Source organism: Sprattus sprattus (assembly GCF_963457725.1).
Source record: "Sprattus sprattus genome assembly, chromosome: 18".
Lineage (NCBI taxonomy): Eukaryota > Metazoa > Chordata > Actinopteri > Clupeiformes > Clupeidae > Sprattus > Sprattus sprattus.
This window is the reverse complement of record NC_137916.1, coordinates 20,907,629-20,932,138: the sequence shown is the minus strand read 5'-3', so window position 1 is coordinate 20,932,138 and position 24,510 is coordinate 20,907,629. Positions and strand designations below refer to the sequence as shown.

Here is a 24,510-nt window from a genome sequence, read left to right as displayed (position 1 = left end):
CGGTGCAAGGAGCATTGAGGAGACATCGCAGCCTTTGAACACAAGGCCAACAAAGAAGAGAAACTACACTATGGACCATATCTCCTAATCTCTTCTTCTCGCTCTCAATCATAGCGTGTCGGTGTGCTCAAGGTCCGTTGTGGAGAATAAGCCGACACCCTACCCATCAGACCGCCATTCCATCAAGTTCTTTGCGAAAATCACGCAACCGCAACTTAAGTTACTGCTAAAAAAAAAGTATGTTATATTATAGTATAACAGTGGGGTTTTCACGGGAAATCTGTCGAATTACGCAGAGTCTTCCGTTAGGCATTTCCACCCAGCCCCAACAATATCTTTCACGCCCATCAACTCATTTGACTTAATTGGCCCCCTAACAGAGGCGGACAGAGAACATGGTCCTGTTGCTGTGGCGTCGCATCATAACACTGTCCCAAGGCCCAGCACGAGATGCCTTAACATGGAGACATAGAGCAGTTGTCCTCACCAGGAAAACACTACCAAACTAGGAGGAAAAACACTACCAAACTAGGGGGAAAAACACTACCAAACTAGGAGGAAAAACACTACCAAACTAGGGGGAAAAACAAAGTAAATCTGACTTCACCCCCCCCTCCACCTCCCTATCTATCTATCTGCAGCATTTTCCCCACATGGACGTATGGTAAACTCTGATTGGCATCAGGAGATGATCAAACTGGTTTGTAGACAAGTACATTTGTCACTAATGAGCAGGCATGCATCTTCATTAAATGCAAACTTTGATTTCAGCCAGAGGAGTCCAATTACTCTAATTGGAGTTTCATTAGCAACTCGTTAGGGAAAACAATCCTTTAGCTGAAGACTTCGTTAAACGAGCATCATCTCCGCAGGGTGAGACTTCATCCCAGTGAGGCTTCGAGATGACGTCGGACTCTGTTCATCCAGCAAGCCTGATCATACAATACCAATTCAAATTTATGAGGTTTGTTTCACAACATGAAGAGGGTCTGACATGCTTCTAAACATGATTTGGACTGCAACAAGACAAAGCAAAAGGGCTGTGTTGTTATGTGGTTGGACAGTCACAAGCTCAAGTCCATAATTTCCACATTAAATGAGTAATAACCGGCGCATAACTGCCAAGCAACTCGCACTGCACACTGAAAGCACAGATGGCCCTTTAAAACCAAATGTACCGACGCCACCAGAGGAAGAACACAGAACCCACATCCAAGCATGAAAAAAGGTGATTCACTCAACTGAAATGTACTCTTCCCAACATTCAGAACACTCAGCTTCGAGCTGCTTGTTGAAGCGACAGCTCCTGTGGCCATATGTTGCACATGTGAAGTGAGGCACTGCTACTACTACTAAGGCTTACAGCATCTGTAAAACTGCTGTTGTATGACACTGTGACACTGGTGGTCCACTGAGATTTAATACAGCTAATCGACTGTTTTCACAGCCAAGACGTTTTGGAAGCTAATCAAAGGGACTTGACCCAAAGGTTTCCTTTCCATTTCCAATGCAAATTTGCTCATCTTACCAACCAAATTAGTCACACTGTGAACCAAAGAGAAAGAACTCGTGCCAGTTGTTGTTTTGATTTTCAGTATTTACGCAACACTGTTACTGATGCAGCAAGTACTGGACTGCCCACAACTAGCATCTCTTACTCTATAACAAGGAAAGTTCAGAAAAACCTCTTTAAGTCCCTCATGATGCATTTCCTTTTTACACTATTCTTTTTACTTTGCATTCAATTTCACACCATTATTATTAATGCAACTGCAAAGCAGGGGGGCGATCTGGAGAGAGACTTGCAAATCTCTAAAAAGTTCAGATTCTGAGCCCCTAAACTCCATAACTGTAGAGGAGTTCAATCCTGACCATGTGTCAAACTCCTCCTGATGTGCAGGTTGGCGCTTTGCATGGTAGTCTCCACCTGATCCAACAATTTTGCCTGGAGTGGGTAAACCAAGCATCTGGCAGACCTACCCTGGCTAGCAGAAATGAATGTGTGTAAGTGGACTAAGTGTAAGCCACTGTAGGTCGACTCTGTTGTTCAGAAGGAGAAGGTGGATAGTCCAGAATGATGGATCAAGTCCAGTTTTCTCTAAAACTCTGGTTTTATTACATCATGCTCCCAACTGTTACTCTTCACTGAGAGCACACAGGTCAAACCATCACATCATTCTAATGCTACACATAATTAGGCAACTACCAACGCGCCAGGTCAAGTCACTTCTTGAGGTCTGTTTGTGGCAGAGTTCACCGGGGTTGTGGCACAGCAGCCCGCCTAGTTGCCCTGTCTTTTGAGAGTCTTAATGAGACAAGGTGCCACCAAACACAGCCTCTCTCAGTGAGCCTTCACCAAAAACAACTGCACCAGCAGCAGAAGCAGAGGTACAACTTCCACTTCCACTAAGCCCGCCTTTTTCCCCTCCACTTACTGGAACATTCTGCAGTCACAGTCCCACAGCGAGGAATACAGAGACAGCTGCTAATGGCAAAAACAAACGTGCTCCAGTCAGGCTCCAAGTCAAATGATTCCGTCAGCACATCACAGCGACCAGTCTGGAGCATGTAGAGCAGGAAACAGGAGGATGGGAGCGTATGAGTGACTCAAACAGGGTCAGCACTCAGTGAACAGACGTGTCCGCAGAGACAGACAGAGCTCTGGGAATATGATGCAGTCACTACTAAAAATGTCTGCAGCTGCAGTCCATCTACGAAACATTGAGAAGGGGGTGAGGTTGTGTGTGAGTGGAATATGTGGCCTATGCTGCTTAGGTCTAAACTTAAACGGATGGAGGAGAAAAGTCCAGTGGACAGGTTTTAAACAAGGAGTTAGGGCCTATAGTTAAGATACTTGCCAGGGGGGGCAATTAGTCTATGCACCAGTTGTGTACGCGTGCACGCACACAAACCCAAACACAGACACACACACACACACACACACACACACACACAAACACTGTGGGCAGCTTGCAGCACAACATCCAAACAGGTTTAAAATCAGCTCAACATGTTTCCATGGTAACCATGCGCAACTCACCTCACCAAACCAGTTCAGGGGCCAGTCACAAGCTCTTTTCACAATAGCAACTATTCATCAACAAATCCTACAGCACACTGTCTTGTAAGTAGGGCTGGTATTGTTATGTACTAAAAGTGAAAACTGGGTGATGCAGTATATGACAAAACGACAAAACAAATCCATCCTTTACAAGGAGACGACCCACTGATTTCACCTAACCTAAATAGTCCAGGAGGACAAAACAAATAGCTCTGCAAAAATAGCTCAACAACTCAATCAAGCTGATGGATTTTGTCATTATTTTTAAAGTGATGACTCACCACCTAAGCAAAGCAGCATAATGACATGGAAATTATCAGCGTAATGGCCGTGGTGATTTCCATCAGCCACCCCAATCATCATTAAAGTCCCATCGCTCAGCGTGCCACACAACAGGGATGACAACGAGGGACAGCCCGCGCCGTGACGGAGTGCAGGACACAAATACGGGACAACAGCGCTGTAGTGACGTGACAATACTGCAAAGGAGCAACGCAACCTGAAAACACTTAACTTCAGTCGGCAGTGAGGCGTTAAGCATGTTAAGCACCTAAGAGGCATGAAAAAAAAAAAAACGTGCAAACCCCAACAGCAGCATAGCAGCACTGATAAAGCTCGTAGTTGTCGTCTGGCGAGGTCGTGCTATGAAAGCTCTTATTATTACATTTTCTCCGGGTTTCTGACCAGAACCTTCACAGTACCTAACCTGGGCCGGCTCATGGGAACGATAAGTGTGCCTATCTGTCCTTCACATGACCATAAACAATATAAACATTTTTTTTGTAAAATTACACTAGAACTAGTTGCCTAGACAAATCTCAAAAAGTGATCAATTCTTACATACTGTTGCTTTAAAAATGCTTACCTGCACAAGCATGACACATAAAGCACTAAAGCCAAAGGACTAAATCAACAAACACACTCAAGTGGAGTGAAACGCTTACAGATTCCCTAAAGACCTGTAAACTGATCAGTGGCTCGGCTGTGGTGACAGACAGGTTCTGCTGGAGTCATAGAAGTGAGGTCATGGTCATGCAGCCTGGGCACCCCGGGTCTATAGAACAGCGGAATGCTGCACCGTGCTGTCAGAATGACACGAGGGTCGAGGGTTAGGAACTTTTGACACGCAAGGAGGTAACATACACATACTCATACATACGCAACATACGCATGCTCTGAGTACATGCCCTCATGTTTTTTCCATGTACACGTGTGCTTTTAGCAAACATTTGCATGCAAAGAACAGGCACAGATGACATTTTCATCAGTATGTGTGCTCCCTGGGTATCGAACCAGTGGAACAGTTTAGTGTTGTTTGCACCTTGCTCTCCCAGTCAGGCTACAGGAGTTTGACCATGTATTGCCTCACTGAAGACTATCCATCCCCTTAAAGTTTCCTATCTCTCATCCATGAAATTCATTTATGGGTTTTATTACAGCATGCCTCACTACCCTTAGCAAGGCCTTTTACTGCAGCATAGTCTTCAGAGACAAGATTTGCTTAATGCCATGGCTGCACATTTATCTTGCTGAGACAAGATGAACAGAGACAAACAGGCTGGCAAACAGACAGACAGATAGATACAGAAGATCAGAAAGAGAGAGAGCGAGAGACAGAAAGAAGGTGAGCAAAAGAAGAAAAAAAAGATGACAGACAGGCATTGTTATTAGTCATCTCCTTTTGGAGGGAGTCCAACCATCAGGCTGCCAACTCTGATGAAGCATCCTAAGATGGAGGCTTCTGATGAGGACAGGCCACTCAGGCAGGACTAACGGCATCTCTGCCAAGGAGGAGAAACTTTTTTTTTCTTTTTTAAACCCGCTGCTCTGCCAGTCATTGGGGACTACAGCCTGGATGTGTGCCAGAGTAATCGCCTGTATTGATTGTGGCTGGGCTTGCAGCTGCCGGCATTGACGGACAGGCTTTGTACGATCAGCGCTTTCGGTTGACTCGCTGACATTCTCTCTCCCCCCCCCGGCAACCCCCCCCATCCCGCATCCCAACTGATTGATTTTTAACTGAATATTAGCAGAAAAAAAACAAAGCCGCCAGACTGCATTTAGGATTATGAGGATGTCCTCACAAGTGACAGACAGCTCAAGGCTCAAGGCCATGCCCGCCGCTTAGCTCGAATGAGGCCCTTGAGTGATGGTGTCAAAGTGAAACGGTCACCATGGTCACCACGGAAAACATACATTTTCATTTGAAAGATGTGGTAAACTAATTTTGAGAAATGGAACAACACACCCTTCTGACATAAAAAAGGCCCCCAGACAACACATTTCCTATTTCCTGGAAATAGAGCATCACACTGTGGGTATTCAGATGCTGATCTCACTCACCCCAGATAGAATCAGCTCAATAACCACAATGACTTCAGGGGAATAGGCCAGCGATGGTGGACGAAGATCACAGTGTTAATGATTTCCATTAGCCGAACTGATTGATTGCCTTTGTCTGTGCAAGAAGGCTCGTGCAACTTGTGTCTTGAGCTCTTTACGATTCCAGTACTAACTGAACAGTACAGTAATAAACACTACTTGAAGAGCAAAGTGGCCACAGTACCACTGGTCAACTGGAACCAACCAGATGCAGCCAACAATGTGGTCGCTTGGTAACAGTGCTACTCCATACCAATGCAGTGAGTGAGGTTCTTAATCTATAACCTCTGTGCCGGCTGCTCCATTCAGCTACCAAGTCTAGCTCTAGCTAAGGCCACACTCACACACAGAATGTATAGGGCAGATAGAGACAGGGTTCTGGCATGTCTGAGATATCACAGTCTGATAGTATACAGATAATGAACTCTGTTCTAAGTCTGCAATACTACCAAGAGTTTGGAAGTAAATTGCTTCATTTTATTGTTGAACTGTTGATTTCAGATACATTGAGAACTTGCCAGACCAGCAGTACTCATTAGTGAAAACAGAAATTAGATTCAACAATAATATTAATAACTGTAAATCAATTTCTTTTGGTTTTAACTTAAAAGGTCACTTCTCACAAAACATATCTTTCATGGGCAGACAGAACAAAACAATTCTGCCACCAGTGAGAGTCTGCGATTTAAGGGATTAAGGGAATAAGTACATCACTACTTAGGGCAAAAGACAATGGATCAAAAAAACACTTTAATTTATTTTTTTATAAAAGACACTTTATCAAGTGAGTAAGTTAACTACCTGTTCTACTTCTTGTTTGGCGAGATCCAGGGTATTTCCATGTCAGACCTGATGCAAACACTAAGAGAGGAAGAAGAGACAAAAAAAAAAACGGAAATAAAACGATGAAGAGATTAGATACCAGTCTATTGACACAGTGAGCGACTGATTAGTCTATAATCCTCTAATCTAACCTTTTTTAATCCAGGTGCTGCTTGGATCAGGTTCGATGAGAAATTACTGCTATTTATCCTCTTCTCACCTCCAGAATTTACAAGGCTTAGAACTAAACAACAAAAAGAAATCTGATATTAGGCTACTTCTGAGAGCCTTACTTTATAACACTTTAGAACATTAGAACTCTTTGCAACAACACCATGTTACAGCACACATGGCTAAAATATTTCCTATTTAACATGCTCTTTTAATTAGTTTAAAACATGCTCATACAATAGTTACAAGTGCTTTGGGCATTAGGTAGTTAGCCAGGAAACTAATGGCAACCAAAGCTATACAGTATCTCAGATAGATTCCTGTAGGCCTTACTGTACCTAAGAAGTAAAACTGGATCGACCTAGAACAGGGTTCTTTAGGTCACGTCACCCTGGTGTTGATGTTGAGATGGCATGAATTGAAAATCAATTTGGTGATGTGACGCACAGGAAGGCTTGTATTTTTAGCCACCATCGACACCAATCTTAGGCTTGAGAGACCCAGAGCATGGCAAGACGCTTTTCTGTGTGCTTCTACCCGTTCTACTTTTCAAAGGCCTAGGCAGCATTAATGCTGTTCTGACCTAGTTATGTACCCATTTCTCTACCTCCAACACACACACACACACACACACACACCAAATTCTTAAAATCCACATTCATTAATCTTAAGCACAGAGCACATAAACAAATGTAGTAAAAACAAAGGATTACTGTAACATCTCAAAACACTAACACTTACCAAATAACAAGCCACAATAAATAGCAAAGCCATTAGCTACTAGTGTGTCGATTGGTAAACATTACCAATGAATCTTATTGGTAGTACTAAATGGTCTTCTTTTCATTATTTAAAAATGTAGTGTTACCATGCAAACCGTTTGTATGCATAGCAACTTTACATGTAATAAATGACATCGTAATGATCATTAATAAATACATTTCATACATTACAATACATAATGTAGCTAAATGTATCTAAATCAACCACATCGCCTGTTTTATATACATATATACATATGAACACACACACTGAAGGACCTAAAGGAAACTGCTACACAGTTTGTTCACTGTGCATTCTATTGCTGAATCAAAGGACAAACGATAAAATGCCTGAGAAAGCCAAAGATGTTCTTTGCTGGTGGATTTCTTTGCCTTTTTTTCAGCAGTTTTAGCATGTCTTAAACTCTTGCTAACTTCAACCTAACTTATTGTAATTATATATTTATATTTGTGTGTGTGTGTGTGTGTGTGTGTGTTTGTGTGTGTGTGTGTGTGTGTATGGAGTGGCTTCAGCACACTGACGGTAATTGGTTACTAGGCTAATTATTAAGGATCATCAGTAAACTACTTGGTAATGGCTACTTTGCTATTAATTGTGGCCTGTTATTATGAAGTGATGCCTAAAACACTGTCACAATACATAGCACATACTTACATACAAATAGAATAAGGCATTCCAAATAAATGTACTTCCCGCTAAGGATCACTTATCTGGCCTTTCCATGTAGCCTAACTAATAGTCTGCTGAAGGTCATGCTAAATAGACCTTTCTTAAGGCTGACAGGAAGCCAGTGAAAATGGGGAGACATGACAGAGCAACAACACTGGGCCACCTCCTAAACTTCCTTCTTCTTCAAAACATTAAGGAGTTTCAATGCTGCACAGAGATCTCTATCTGAAGCATTGACAGATTCTGAATCTAAACCATTTCAACTGAAATGAATGCAAAATAATGACCAAGAGGTTTTTTTTGTTGCTTGTTCCCCCGATGTCAGCCTTTCTTCCAATGACAGCCTAGTCTAGTTGTCAAATGAATTGTCACAACTACCAAGACTTGCAGTGCATATCTTATCGATAACCTACTTACTGCAAAGGTGATCTTGAGTTGCCTTGTGAGATGGCTGAAAATGACTTGTAATTACCAGAGAAAGTAGGCTATAGCCTTGATAATCCAAAAATCCCAGAGGTTGGGTTAATCTGCATCAAAAGATGCGAGTACGTAAACAAAGAATCAAAAAGTTCACACCACCAACTCGACCTTAAAAACTGCTTCAAACAAGCATACCTTCAGAACCATGTCATACCACCATATCAACAAGATCAAACTCAGTCAACTAACTTAGCTTGTATCCCTGTGAGTTTTAGGTACCCCTAGCAAGTTATTCACTGAATGGGCTCATTACGTAATTCTACACTTACCTTCAAGTCTATGAGGAACTGTCCCAGGCAGTCATAGTGCTTGGTAGATTATCTTCTTGATAATCGATTCAAGAAATCAAATTCAAGGTTACCTACCACATCAGCTAGCCTACGAGTGAACCAGTTACTCCTTTCTACTTACAAAGCTAAATCACTACCATATTACTTTGACTAGCCTAGCAGGTAGGCTATGGTGTCGTTTTGCAAGTTGCAGAGACCATATAAATTCCTCAAGGCTGAACCAAAATATTTGTATTGAAGCTGTTAAAATCGTATGTGAGGATGGATGTTCTGGGGTATTCTTAGCTGACGTGCATTGTTGTTAGTCATTGCCAGAGTCGATGTGCAGAGAATGGGCACTTTCATCATAGGCTAGCCGTCCCACTGTTGCTTATTTCAGTAATCGTTTCCGATTTCCATTAAACTTCGACCGGAAAACCCGCCCATTGAGAAACTGTTTCCGCCCCTACATGGAACTCATCCAATTGTCGTTCCACATTAAGCAAACAAACCCCTAAATTGACCAATTACAGCTTCGCAATTGTGAACTGAACTTCGAGAACTATTATTTCACCCAATCAACAAACGCACATTTTCCAGATATTATTGTTTTTCAAAGACACTATTCTTACCAAATGATTTCATGCATTGCTATTAAGTGGGTCATAATTATAATTAGGAAGTATACTCAGTGACATTGTAAAAAAGACGTTGGCATGCCTATGATGGAATCCAGTGTGCAGGCTTGTCATGTTTGGCCATGCATGTAATCATACTGCATTAATGTGGTTGCCGAAGCTTTATATGTCATTATAACGTGTACGATATACAGATGCCGCCATTACACTTGCACTTGTAAATCAAACACTTCTCTGCAGTCAGGGGAACCGCCAAGGGAAAAATCTAATATACCTATAGCACCACCTAGTGACCGAAGAGCGCAAAGTGAATAGTAAATGGAAGTGTTGTCATAGTTTAGTGTGGAAAGAAACAAACCTTAATTTAAGAATCACCATAATATTGTATTCATGTTATCAAATCACAGTCAACATACAAATTTGCATGTTTTAAAAATATAACATCAGTGTTATATGTTTTCTGACATTTCAGTGCTGTAAACATTAATTCTTAACTGCTACAAACGGCAAAACCCTTAAGATGTTAGCCTACTCAGTTAAGGTGAGTACATTATACTGTAAGAATGTAGCAAAGCTAACTGCAGCTTATCCAGCTCATGAGCACCTGATGAACCAATCCAGTATCCAAGTGTTCATGTTTCATGTCCTGTTTTTGTTATTCTATAAAACTTTACATAAATAAGCAGAAAAAAATAAAAAAAAATAAAAAGGAGAGTGGCAAGACCCACATTCAAGACAGGGTTAAGTGGGTGCATCAACGACTGGACACAGGTCTCCTCACTCCCATGACTCTGAAGGTGAAACTGGCTATCTTCTCGTAGAGCAGAAACATGAGAGCCGCAGTCAGGACTGTCTGTAAGAGTTTGGCTTCCAGGCCTTTAAATAGGCCCAGCATTCCGTGTTTTCTGCAAGAAACAAACAAACAATCAACAATTCCTGGAGTTCTACACTGTTCCCGTGGCTCAGCTGTGTACTGCAAGGTGCTCACAACAGCAAGATCATGGCTTCAATGACATCAGAACAGACTGATGAAAATGTTTATCTGTACTGTAATGCAAGCTGCTTTGGATAAGATAATCTACTAAATGAGTAGATGCAAATATAATGGTAGACAGTACTTAACTCGAAATTACAGTAGTTACATTCCTGCACTTTTTTTTATTTCTTATGTAAAATAGTATTTATTGTTACACTAGGTATCTTGCTCGTAGCTTGATTGTTCTCTCCTTTGTACATCGCTTTGGGTAAAAGCGTCTGCTAAAATGACTAAATGTAAATGTAAGACATGAATAAGAGTTGCCTAGTGTTCTTACCTGATTCTGTTGATCAGCAGGTGCATCACACTTCTCAAGCTGTTCATAAGCCTGGACTGGTCTGTCTGTTGCCTGTGTTGGCCGAACTATGAACAGACACACATATCCAAAAGAGCAGAGACCTCAGGGCAAGTCACACAACATACTATTGTATTACATACACACCCGACAACACCCTAACAACGTTTTTCGGGGGGATGTTTTTTAGAAGCAGTTGTCATTGTTAAATGCCAGTAGACATTGGCTGCCCTTGGGTAAGATACTCACCCTGAGAATGGACTGCACCGTTTGCAGAGGGTAAGTCAGAGTAGTTGCAACTGCCTTGGCAACAGCACCAATGATAAATACTTCTGAAGATGACAACTTTGTGGACAACAAAAAAGGTTTTGATCAGCCCAAATGTTCAACAGAAGGAATTCTAATACTTCTTACTTGTATTTCAAACACTCGGAGCGTCACATGGATAAGCTTATCTTCCTTTCACATAATCAGTGACTGCTCACCCAGATGATGAGATGATCTGCAGACTTTGTTGTGGCCGACCAGCAAAAGCTGGCGACAAAACACTAACTAAGCTTGAACGAAGACATGACTTAGCAATATATTTTTAATCCGTGCGTAGTTCATCTAAATTTGATTGTGTCTTTTTTAAGGAGCTGTGTTGCAATTAATTTAGTTTTTCAATTATTTTTACCTGCACAAATGCTGATAATTAGTGACTACTCAACGGTAGAGCGATGTTGATGGTTAATCTACCAGACATGTTTGTGACCCTTAATGCCCCTATTGCCCCCTCACCTCTCTGTGGACGCCCCGCCTCAGTTGCCTCTTCAGTCCCTCGTAGATCATAAACTGCACTGCAGGGTTCAGGACCAGCAGTAAAGAGGGGAAGGTACCGTTCCACAGCGCCCCAACACCCTCATCCCTCACTATCTGGGAAAAGGCATCTAGAATCCAGAGGAGACAGATGTGATCACAATGACCGACTCATTGCAGGGGAGTCTTCGGTACTTCTGATTGTAAAGGTTTTCCTTATGCTATACAAGATGCGTTATGTTGTCACAGCAGCTCAGAGGCATGGGATATTGTAATGTGAGAAGGGATCATTCCACACATCATCGAAAACTATTCATGATAAATAAACAGGTTGAAAGATTCTACTAAAACAGTTCAGGGAGTTAATACCCTGCTAATAACCAAATATTAGAACCATAACTTTAACTGTTAATTCTTTGTGGCAAGTTACAAGTAGGCAGTTTTTTAATGACTTACAATCTTGATGCACCAGGTCCTTACCCATTATGCCTGTGTAGTGAGTAGGACGTATGTCTGTATTGCGGAATTTCGCCCCTTGTAGTTTGAGCCTGGTGTTCACCACCCAGAGAGGGGTCGTCACCAAGACATTCACTACTCCTGTAAGGTGTGAGAAAGGGAGCAGGGGAGTAAATGAGGCAACATGCCAGTGTTGGGTTTGTCTCCTTTCCTAAATGACACTTGTGTCCTTCAACAACATTCAGACAGTACCTTTTCTATCCACCCATGTCATGTCATCCTAAACTATCTAAAATCTTAATCATTAACAAATAATGAAGGGGTGCCATAAGCTCCGACCCAGGTCAATTCTATTGCGTGTAAACATAACTTACGTGGTTTATTCCCTTTCCAAAGCTACATGTCTGAATGGGTAACTCTGAGCGGACTCCGGGTCTTATTCTGAGAAAACTGTCCAGAGTTAAATTATGAAAGAGACTTCATCCATGTCAGTGTGAAGTTTCTACTCTGGATGACGTTGTCATTCAGACAATCAGTGATGGTGCACTGCCAACCTGCTATGATGCCTGTGATGAGGTCTTTTCCTGGGCTGGCTCTTTGTCCCTGGAGCCAGCCGGCCTTCAGGCTGTGGAAGCAGTAGAAGTACACAAAGTTGGAGCAGCAGAGGCTGCAAATGACTGGAAACCAGCCTCTGTAGGGAGCCAGGCTGCAAACAAGACACAGGGAGAAAAGCAGTCCACATATTTTATATAGTGCATGCCAATCACATTTGATAAATCAATGTGTGACAATGGAGGTGCACCTACAGTCCTTCCTCTTTTATGATCTCTGCCAGGATAGCTGGAGTTGATCGGGATTTTCTCTTTTCATCCACTGTCGATAAGAAAGAGGTGGTGAAAATGTGGGCTATACCTTCATGAAACATATATCTCAATTATATGAGATCTCAAATGGTTCATGCATTGCCACAAGCTGTTTGAGAACATTATGTATGATTTTCGGGTTTAGTTCAACAGGCTTGTGACAAATCTCGTAATTGGTAAACGTAACATAAACAGCTATTTTAACCTGTAACTTAACTGTAGCATGTAATTTACCTTGCAGCCGTAATCGTGCAGTGTCGAGAGGGAAGAACACAGTCATTGCAGTAACACCGCCCTGTGGAGGTACACAACCATATCTGACTGAATTATTTGCAGTAAGAATAAGATCAAATAACACTGGAACAAATGCATGGCTTTAGATAGGTCAAAACGTCGGACGTTTGTAGTGGCATATCACACAACCATTGAAACTCTGAATAGCAGCCTGCGGTTTTCCAAACGTAAGAAGCACCATTATCATAATCTATTTTCTCAGCAGTCATTCAACATTTTCTATACGTACATTTTCTCACTTTCGACTGTCCAACCTGCTGTGCTCATGTAAATCAAAATCAGTTAGTAGGCTTCTTACCATCGCCCCTGCAACAGCGTGCACTAGGCTTTCGTAAGAAAAAACTTCGGCAACTTTAAAGTCTTCGGACGCCATTTGACTTTTAACTCCGGGTATATCACCGAATCCGCAATACAAAAAAAAGGAACAATTTTACAGAAGAAGGCAGCTATGCTTTCAGTTTAAAGTGTCAGCTGTTCAGTGATACAAATGCTGAGTGTAATTTGCTGTTTTACTTCCAGGTCGGTCCCGGCCAATAGCAGCGATCTCCCAGCTTTCTTTGAGAAATAATTGGTCAGAATTCAGCCTCTTCAAAATCAGCCGAAGCAGGTTCCCAAAACTACTGTCAATTTAAAATGTGAAGGTTTATCTCGAATTATGTGATTGTGTAGAGATTAGACAGTTTAAATAGGCAACATTGCCCCTTTAAAAACAAAGCGTAGTGAAGTGGCCCGGAATTTCGAATATTTGCTTCAATGGGAGGCTGAAATATCCCGACCATTTAAAAAAAACATTAAGTTTAACTCACTGCCTTTATATTTGTGAACATGTAGGACAATCTACGGTAGAAGGTGATGGGGTCAGAGGTCATAGGCTTCAAATTGGGCCTGTAGTGAACTGCCCAATAAGAAATAAGTACTTTTCTGAGATTCAGAATAGGGTGTGACTGTCTGTCATATCACCTAATAGTTGCTCCTTATTGGTGTTTTATTTGTCAGTCTGAAGGTCTGGTTTCTCCAGGTGATTGTAACTTAGTAGGCTGATTTAAAAAAAATAGTCTAGCTAAGTATTGTCTGTGTGCAGGGTATTTTCTATGTCATTATTTTATGCTACAGCTAACCAGTAACAGAATATGGAATGCATATGTCCCACTTTATTGGTCTATTTGAACTGTTAGCGTGTATTTGCATAGTGTCCCCCGGGCCATGTCTCCCTAGTGAACTCACAGACATGAGCACTCACTCAGGCAATGGTTACATAAAAATCAGGAAACAAGACTTTATTTTTTTTTTTACAGTGGTGCACAGCTAGGGAGACAGCATGGCCTCACATTAAGATACACTTAATGAGACCAGAGAAAGTTTGAGTTTAATTTAGTATCCTACTTCACAGGAGGGGGGTGTGAATCACTGGGCCCACTTGACATGGGTCACACTGAGTCAGGATCACCAGGCTACCTTAATCAATACTATCCTGGCAATTTAGCTAACGACGTAGGGAGTGCACTCAGGCATAACACTCTGACACACCGTCCAAGAAACATTCCATTCTCCTTATCTCTTAGATCACAAAGTCACACATAAATCAGCCACAGAGTCGCACAAGGCAGAATACTCAGAGATTCTGCTTTTTTAACTTTAATTTACTCCAATCGCAGGCTATAGGTTGAGTATGGATTATGAGTGGCACAAGTTTTCTCAACGGTTTCTCGCTAATTTGACCATTAGGAACAAAAGTAGGGTGCTGTCGTTTACTGTAACCCGAGTGAACATCAAGATTTTGCCATGCCATTTTAGCGCGCTTAGAGATAAGAAACCTTCAAGGTGCATATAAACATGCGTATTCCGGTCATTTTGAGACCAAATTGTATCAGATTGTACAACTGACATTCACAAGCAACATTTGACAGAGCTGATCTGGGGAGCTGATTGTCAATTCAAGAAGGCACTCAATGGTGTCTGTTATATCACATTGTTTCAATGCCAGTAGTCCAACTACAGGTTATGAATGTACTGTTATGTGTTTGCCTTTAGTTATTTTTAGTGGACAGTAAGTTACAGGAAACAGATTACCATCTGGACTACAGGAATGTTAGACCACACTCTTGCTTGTATCCAGTTTTCTTCCCGGCAGAGTTCATTTTCAGTACACTATGCTAAATTTACAGTTTTGTAAAAAAAAAAAAAAAATGTAAAAATTGTAGCAAATGTAATGATATTTCTTGGCTGTTGCCTGTTTTCTTTTCGTTTCTCTATGTTCCATGGCTTTTATTCACATTGCAGTGGTGGTGGTATGTATATGTGTATATGAGGAAGATTTTGCAAGCCAGATGCCATCACTGTAGGTATGGTTTGTGTCCTGGTATAAGATTGATACATTATACATTAATACATTGATACATTAATGTTGACACATTTTTCCAATTTACAAACTGCTTGTAGAGCAGAGATTCTTTTTTAAAGATTATTGAATTGTCCAACAGTACTCATCCCTCACCCAAGAGAGCAGAACCTTTGTGGAAAAATGGCTTTTTCATTTAATGTATTTGAAGTACATAGAAAATGATAAGAATTTGGAAATTGTGTATATTGGCAACCTTTTAATTAATCTGGAAGATCAAAGAACTACTTTCATTTAAGAAATTTGAGGCATTGTCATCCTAATTGAAAGTCAAAGATACCTTATAAAATTACAAAGATTGTAGTTATCATTTAAATAAAACAATGAAAAATGTCTTCACATCAGAACAACTTAATTTCACTTCCCTTACAGACAGTATCAAATATAATGACACCAAAAGACCCAATTTACGTAATTATTTTTTACAAAAAAACATATACATTCTCATAATGATCAAAAGAATAAACCCTAATATTAGTCCAGCTGGTCCCAAAGCTGCAATGGCCAACAGGGATGCCACAATGATTATTCCTATTTGGGCTTTAACTGGCAGCTCTTCCGACATTTTTCTGGCTTCTGCCTCCTCTTTCCTCCAAAGAGCTCGCCTCTGTTTCTCCAACTCCTCGCCACCGTACTGTTCCTCCAGCTGTTTCTCCTTGTGTGCAATGTCTTTATCTCTCTCGGCCAAGACCCGTTCTTGCTTCTCTCTGATCTTCCTCTCCGGCGTTGGATACAGGTTAGACTTGTAACACTGGTTACCGTTAAGGGCAACCAGGGTCTCCACTTTCTCCAAGAGCTTGGCAACCTGGTCCCGGTCACCTAAGTCCTTGTTGTTGAAAGCTAGGAACCCTCCACTGCACTTGCGGATGAACTCTCTGAGGTCCTCGTCACCACTGGCTATCACGTCATTCAGGGTCTTCCCCTCCAGTCGGTCGCCATGGGTGAAGAGGACAATGGTGAAGTCCCATACCCTCTTGCCAAATGTGCCCTCTATCAGATTATTGGTACCCTTGTCCTCAAGAGTCAAGCGCCCAATGGGGATGACCACCACAAAGACGTGAGGTCCAGGCCTATAGAGGGAGACACTTTGCAGGATCTCTCGGACAACCTCTTTTTTTGAACGCCTGGTCTCAAAGAGACCAGGGGTACCGATCACCGTTACAGGTCTACCATTGATGTCTTTGGTCTTCTTCTCACAGAACTGTGTAACCCTGGATAGCTTCATGTCTGACTTGAACACTTCCTCACCCAGAATGGTGTTCCCAGCTGAGCTTTTCCCAGAGCCACTCTTCCCAAGAAGCATGATTCGCCACGTCTCCAAGGGAAGGTTAGGGTGATCTTAGAAGAGAAGAGTTTTATAGTGTTATATATTATGCATTACAGTACACAGCTTTTAATAATATAGTAATACCAAATATTAACAACAATATGAGAATGTTGTCATATTATTAGTGTGCTTGCCCGAAGGGAAGCACAGTATTGTTGCTGTCAAGTTTTCTTTATTTATTCTCCCTGTTTTTCTTGCAGCTAACTACTCCTCGCCCGATTGAGATAGAGACGCCGTTCAAACACCGAAACGTCCTGCCCGATCCGGTGCAACCTGCTATGACTTTTCGTGGCGGTACTCCTTGCCACTCCTTTTTTATTCCTCTTTTTCCATCACCTTTTTTCTCCATAGACTTGCATGGCAGAACTCTGTGCCATTATGACATCATAATAGGGTCATTAAACTGGCTTGCACCTGTGCTTCACTGACACCTCTCACTGACACCTGCGCCAAGGCTCCTCTTCTCTCTCTGTCCCTCTCCATTCAACTGTATAACTAGGAATATTAAGAGACACCTTCCATACCAGGGCTCTACTCACTCATGCATACTCACTCATGTTTACTCACTCGTGCATACTCACTCATGCATACTCACTCCTGCATACTCACTCATGCATACTCACTCATGTTTACTCACTCATGCATACTCACTCATGTTTACTCACTCATGCATACTCACTCATTCATACTCACTCATTCATACTCACTCATGCATACTCACTCATGTTTACTCACTCGTGCACTCACTCATACATACTCACTCATGCATACTCACTCATGTTAACTCACTCGTGCATACTCACTCATGCACACTCACTCATGCATACTCACTCATGCATACTCACTCATGTTGACTCACTCATGCATACTCACTCATGCACACTCACTCATGCATACTAACTCATGCATACTCACTCATGTTTACTCACTCATGTTTACTCACTCATGCATACTCACTCATGTTTACTCACTCATGTTTACTCACTCATGCATACTCACTCATGTTTACTCACTCATGCATACTCACTCATGTTTACTCACTCATGCATACTCACTCATGCATACTCACTCATGCATACTCACTCGTGTTTACTCACTTGTGCATACTCACTCATGCATACTCACTCATGTTTACTCACTCATGCATACTCAATCATGCATACTCACTCATGTTTAGTCACTCATGCATACTCACTCATGCATACTCACTCGTGCATACTCACTCATGCATACTCACTCATGCATACTCACTCATGTTTACGCACTCATGCATACTCACTCATGCATACTCATTTGTGCATGCTCATCCAGCAGGGAGCGCTGGAGAGCTGACACCTGCCCCAATTCCAAGGCACTTGTTCTCTCGGTCATGGCCGCAACAGAGCAAGCACACTCTCGCAGTTCGTTCACGAAACGCATTCTAGTTTAATTATTTATTCAATTTCTTATAATAATAATAATAATTCAGTTTTCTATAGCGCTTTTCTAAATACTCAAAGACGCTTATGAAGTTATTGCCATTTTAGGTCTTATCTTAATTGAACCCTAACACTGATCCCAATGATCCCATTTGTTCTCATTCCCAAGCATTTCGTAGCATTTTCAGATACTGAAATCTTCAATACTTTTAAGGGATTTCAAGTTAATTGTTTTATCTAAGACTAAGTTTCACATTCTGAATCAGAATCAGAGTTCAGATTCAACATCTATTCCAGATATAATGTAGAGGATTCATGCAGTTTGAGGTGGAAGAGTTGAGGTGTTGAGATGATCAGATATCAGTATCTGAAAATGCTACAACACACTTTGGACCTTGCAAGCTTTCTGGACTCAACTTTTCTGGAGCACTTACCATATTCAAGATAAAGTTCTTCTCCTACTTCTTCTCTATTAGCCTCCATGTTGTCTGTTTTTAGTCTGTCCTCAGGAGTCATCATAGCTGCGCCGTTGGACACTGTTATGAACTGATAGTAAATATAGGTTATTCCCTCTCTATTGGAATCAGGTAATCACAAAATCCGACTTAATGTGGTCTGTGGGACACAATTAAAATGGTGCAGATTACAGCCAGGACTAAGTGATCAGGATTTTAGCATAATGTTGATAAACACAAATAGGATAGGTCAACTCCACTAGATGGTTATCTTTATGTTACACTACCACCGGATTTAGACAATGAGTGTAGATTTGGGTATTAGCGTTGAAAGAGAAAGAAAGCAAAACAGATTTTCATTTAAAATGAAAACACTTAAAAAATGATTGGTTACTGTTTAGATTGGCATACAGTTAAAGCCATTCATATTCCATACTGAATTCATGTTTATTACAGCCTTTCAATAGGTTATTACAGCCTTTCAATTGCCTATTACATACTGTTAAAGCCATTTCTGTGGAATAGTTTTGTAATAATATTGTAATTGAATAATAATTGCAAATTGAGATTTTTAAGATTGAATGATATTTTTTGAGAACTAAGAAAAAATTGTGTTGCATGTGTAATGTTGAAATGGAAATATTGATAGATGACCAGTGACGCTAAGAATAACGTAATTTGATTGGATGTTTGTTTTGATATGAAAGAACAAGAAACACCACGAAGCAGTCAGAAGCTATTGGACCTTGGAGCAACACGGTCTTTTTACCTTGACTAATGCCAGTTAACTTGTTCGAAAAGTAAAATATCCTTAATTTTATACTGTATTATTTGAATAATTTTAAGTAAACTTACAAAAGAAGAATTTCGGATTACAGACTTTTGTTTCTGAGCTTTTGTGTCGAGTACGAAATAACTTTGTGAGAAACAAGCAACAGAAAACTCACCTTATCTAACATGTACCAGCATGAGGACTGGTGGCTTTGTTTGACTAACCCCTTTGTTAGTAACCCTGATCATGGTGCTGTCTACCAGGTTGCAATGAATAGAGGTTAATATTTTGCAGGGCAGAGTCAAAGTGCGTAACAAGTGATTCATATGAGTTTACAACAGCCAAAGGTCAACTGTGAACACAATGATTTGAAATTAATATATATAAAATTCAAACAGGTGTCAAAACACACACTTTTCAAGAGAATAGCCAACAGTATTAAGTTGATAAAAGCTTCTGTTACTGTGTCACAAATGAAATATCAGTAACTTTTGCACCATTGGAAATGATCACAGAGATTACATTGAAATTGACAACACATTGCATTGCATTTGACAATACATTTAGCCAGCAGTAGGTTTGTGTTGTGATCACACAGTTAAGTGTCGACACTGGAGCGTATGCTTTATTCTTCTCATAATAGTTTGCAGCATCAGCAAATTGACACAAAGATTTAAAGAATGTCCATGATTATTGTATCTCCATGATATATTTGATGTGTTAAAAAAGCTGTAAAGGTACAAAATGAATCTTTAGGACACTAATAATTAGACACATATAGTTTCTGTCCACAGTCCCACTCAAACTCCAGTGTACACCTTCACCTCCAATCTCCTCATCTACCTCCTCATCCCCTCCTTCCGTTTGCTCCACTTGTCTCTGAGATTCTGCATCTCGTCCTGTTTGGATGACACCTGCTCCAGTGCTGTGGCCATCCAACACAAAGCCTCAGCCACGCACCTCTCCCTGTTCAGCCACCTCCTCTCCCCTGTCTCCATCCTCCTCTGCCACTGTCCGTACGGCAGAAACAGCTAGCCCTCATCTGTCTGGGTCCGCTCCCGCTGCCACCACAGAGAGTCCTGGAGAAGCCAGGAGCAGTCCTGGGGCTGCCCGTGTTTCTGAGCTATCAGGCTGGCCAACGACGCCTCGACTGATGTGGAGGAAGAGGACGAAGATGATGAAGAGGGTGAAGCGTAGGAGGGTGAATCTGAATCTTTGACTACAGGCAAAAATGTTGTATGGTATGAATTAGACAGAGTGACTTGATTTCTCAGATGGCCTGAAGAGGGCAATGTAGAAGCCGAAAATATATACGCATGACAATCTACAGGTTTACAGAACAGTGGTATCTTCATGCTTATAGAACTAATAAATGACCAACTAGGCCTACCACAAATGTTTCTAAATTAATAATTCTATTTGGCTAATTCATCTGAACATATATTATAAGGAAAACATCTGCAGGTCAGCTTATTTACACAGATACGGTTGTCCTCTTCTGCTGTAGATCCCAATCATGATTTACTACAAGGCACAATGTGTTCTTGTTGTCAGTGAGTTCAGATTCCATCTGATTTGCATCAATATGCATCATCATGATTTACAGTTTTCTGTGTAAAAAGTGCACAGACTGAAATCCCATATCAAACACACCCCATTCAAAAGTGAAAGAATATGAGGATAGCCTTTATGGTTTAGTCTGAGGTCAGTTCTAAATGTAGGTTAACATTATCAACCACTTGCCATGTGAATGTGACAGTCTTAGGTGATTTATCATGCCTATTTTACACTGTAAAACCTTAAAAGAAAATAAATGAGCTGACTTTGCAGTGGTGACTGTGATGTAACTTCGACTATGTTGTTCTAATGTTGAATTTATTTCTGAACGGTTTAGTGTGTGAACAGTTTATGAGCGTGATAACTGTGTAAGTGATTTTTTTTTCCAGAGAATGGTCAGGAATACCATTATGGAGAAACCCATTGGCAATTTTTGGAGATACATAGTATCCCCCTGTGTGCTTAGTGTGTATCTGCTTATTACGTCAGGTAACATTGAAGGTGTCACAGTGTTTACGTGCTTATCTGTGATTCTAGTCACATTACGCTGCATATGACAACCAGTCCTGCTGGATAAGTAAAGATTCCATTACCCTTCATCACAGCTCACTTTCGGTTTCTGTTCTCGGGTAGAATTTATACTTGAGGCATTATGATAGGTTAATTATTTCATAGGAAATGATATGAACATTTTATGTTACTTGCATGCATTGTATTGACAACATAATAAAACAAAATGTGGTCAGTTGAAAAGTTTAAAGTTTAAAAGGGACCACCACATCACAACAAAGTTTAACCAATTGTTTTCTGTGTTATCACAGTTAACTGATTCAACTCAATTTAACAAGATAGGCCTACTGTAACTTCCAACGTGACCCGATCTATATTCCATCATAAATTAATCATATCATCGTTACACCATTTTCTTTCTAGTGTGTTGACTTTAGGCCGGCACAGTAGATTTTCATATTGTGACATTGACATTGAGGGCAGTTTATCTATACAAGAGAGTGCTCCAAATGATGAGCAAGCACATCAGTGTCATGACAAAATGAAGGGTTGAGGAAATGCAATCAAGGACTGTGTTTAGGCAATCTGAGACGTAGTCAAGATCCCATCTTTCTTTTCTGTGTCTGTCAACCTACCATTTAGATTTTTCTAATCAATCAAAGAATTGTCTCAGAGGTTGAGTGCCACATCTGAATGGCATTTCATGAAAACATAACACATAAAACATTACATATTTTTAAAAGATGTTTATTTAAGCATATTAACTTATTAACAATATGGCCTATCTTATAATTAAGTTAATCATTAAAGTGAATGTTTAATATGAAAAGAAAATATTTGGAATCTAAATGAATTGTGTTAAATATAATTAAATAATCCTCAACTACATTTTCAAATTAACCCCCTCTGAGAGGGAGTGTGAGAAAAATTGTGCTCCCAGATCCAATGTTGTAGTCTTCCAGTTTTCGGCCATCATCAAGCTGCTTGCCATTGTAAACCAGTCTCTGTTGGTCCACTGGAACTCTCTCCTTTCTGTGGACCTTGCTTTTGAAAGCAGTGACAGTTTCACCTGGCATCACGTCATAAGTGGAAGTCCGACCATCGACGTTCTTTAGGAACACCTGAATATGCTGAATAGGCGGGGGATCCATTACCAGAACCATGATACAGGAACCAGACCTCAAGCCAATGGCACTAAGGGAGCTGGAATCATTGCTGAAGTTACATGTAATCCCGTTTCCATTTAAGAGTTTCTGGCATGCAGGTGCATCGCCACTCAGCTCCTCGATGCGTTTCTTTAAATCCCCAACGGTAATACTTGAGTTCACCGCCAGGGGGTAAGTAGGTCCGCCCATGAATTTGATTTGAATATCCATTCTGAGAAGCAAGAGGTACAAAATCCACTTCAGTAGGCTACAACAATACCGTTTCAGTCAAGTGTCAAGTTCTTAAGTTATTTTATCATCTTGCATAACTAACTTCGTAGTCTATAGGTCTACTTATGAATACCGACAGAAGTGATAAAACAGATTAAAGAAATTGATTGATCATAACAAAATTATCCAAGTAGGCTATTGAATATAGCCTACCTAAACCAATCAGGAGCTCCGTCATTTGTCAACATTACACAGACCTTTTAAAAAGCACGGCATATATAAAGGTAACATGTCGTGCAAATTAGTTTAATTATATTGCACGTTACCTTCGTTCGTCGATTCTTAAGTATGTAGTTCACTGTCGATCGTTGATGACCGAGATGCTTGATCCCCAGATGACAATTCTGCAGAACCGCAGCGTTCTAACGCTGCTTTATACAGCTGATGACCCAACCCCCGGTGAAATCAACATTTCATTTCCCTTCATAACTCATCACTTTCGGTTTCCATTCCCGAGGAGGTGCGTGCTTGCATTTGCCATGGCCTTTCTGCAGCACGACAGATATGTTTTACAATAAACACCTTTGAGTTTTAGGTCTATTGAGGAGTGTTGTCTTTTTAAGAACCCCGATTATGGTGCCCTCTACCAGGATGCATTTTTTAGAGGTTACTTTTTGCAAGGCAGAGCAAAAGTACATAACATAAGTTTCCTTAGGTTGAGTGAAGACTACATTTTAAAATCAACAACTGCCATTGAATAAAACCAAATTCAGACAAGTGTCTAGTGATTAGTGTCAGAACACACACTGACCACAACACACATTTCCGTTATTTACCCCCAAAAATGGTTTGTATTCAGATTATTTCCACTATGCCAATTTGCCATCAACCCAAGTAACTGTTTTCTTTTTTAGAATGATGTGTTGCACAGTTTTGCTGTCAAAAACACGATTTTCTACAAGGTACAATGTGTATTTGTTGTCTATAGGCTACTATATTACTTTATAATCTAAAACCATATTCCATTTCTAATAATATATGCCACTAAAACTACACCCTGCGCCTTTAATATTATTGTGTGTAATAAAGTTGACTCACTTTGTTTGAGTATTTCTAGCATATCTTTTTAACAGTGCAGTGCCTTGAAAGTATTTCATAAGAACAGTAACAAACATCAGGTGCTTACGAGATGTGATATCTGTGGCAGGGTAAAAGGAAACAGAAACCCCTAACAATGGCTACTGATTTGGTAAGGATTCCTTGATGAATAAGTTGTATTAGGGCAGGGCAGTGACAGCAGACTCACAAGTAAGCTGACTCACCAGGAAGGAATGCAACAGGTGGTTACCCCTGTGCCACACAGACATGCCAGAAATAAGGACACTCAGTCATGTATGACAAGATACCCAGACTTTGGAGGTGTTTAAAATCATTCAGTTGTGTTGATGTCTTGAACAACACTATTACATGATCAGGAGTACGTAGATAACTTGATCTTATACCCTGAGACTAAGTTAAAGTTACCTAACAAACCTAAAATCCCGTAGGCTACAGCATGACAGTTTCTCTACATCCATCTAAAATATTCTCAAAGAGCAACAGGTTTTAAATACGTAGGCTTCCTCAAATCCTTCTGTCTCTTCATGTGATTCCAGACAGACTAGATGATGTTGAGATCAG

General features: G+C 40.7%; 3 protein-coding genes across 3 annotated transcripts; all 3 read right to left on the bottom strand.

Moving 5' to 3' along the window:
* Nucleotides 1–9,757: 9,757 nt before the first annotated feature.
* slc25a17 (solute carrier family 25 member 17) lies at nt 9,758–13,490 on the bottom strand. Its single transcript, XM_080856754.1, has 9 exons — nt 13,316–13,490; nt 12,958–13,018; nt 12,667–12,733; nt 12,415–12,566; nt 11,885–12,001; nt 11,387–11,535; nt 10,856–10,951; nt 10,589–10,674; nt 9,758–10,180 (listed from the first exon to the last, which is right to left on the bottom strand). The coding sequence occupies exons 1-9, from the start codon at nt 13,388–13,390 to the stop codon at nt 10,030–10,032; spliced, it is 954 nt and encodes a 317-aa protein (XP_080712880.1). The 5' UTR covers nt 13,391–13,490; the 3' UTR covers nt 9,758–10,029.
* Nucleotides 13,491–15,830: 2,340 nt separating this feature from the next.
* On the bottom strand, nt 15,831–20,322 carry LOC308379158 (GTPase IMAP family member 7; the record flags this gene model as incomplete). The annotated part of the gene is made up of 3 exons (XM_080856214.1): nt 15,831–16,753; nt 18,595–18,734; nt 20,231–20,322. The coding sequence occupies 3 exons, from the start codon at nt 20,320–20,322 to the stop codon at nt 15,831–15,833; spliced, it is 1,155 nt and encodes a 384-aa protein (XP_080712340.1).
* Nucleotides 20,323–22,350: 2,028 nt separating this feature from the next.
* On the bottom strand, nt 22,351–22,830 carry LOC308379937 (uncharacterized protein; the record flags this gene model as incomplete). The annotated part of the gene is made up of 1 exon (XM_080857210.1): nt 22,351–22,830. The coding sequence occupies one exon, from the start codon at nt 22,828–22,830 to the stop codon at nt 22,351–22,353; it is 480 nt and encodes a 159-aa protein (XP_080713336.1).
* Between the last annotated feature and the right edge of the window lie 1,680 nt (nt 22,831–24,510).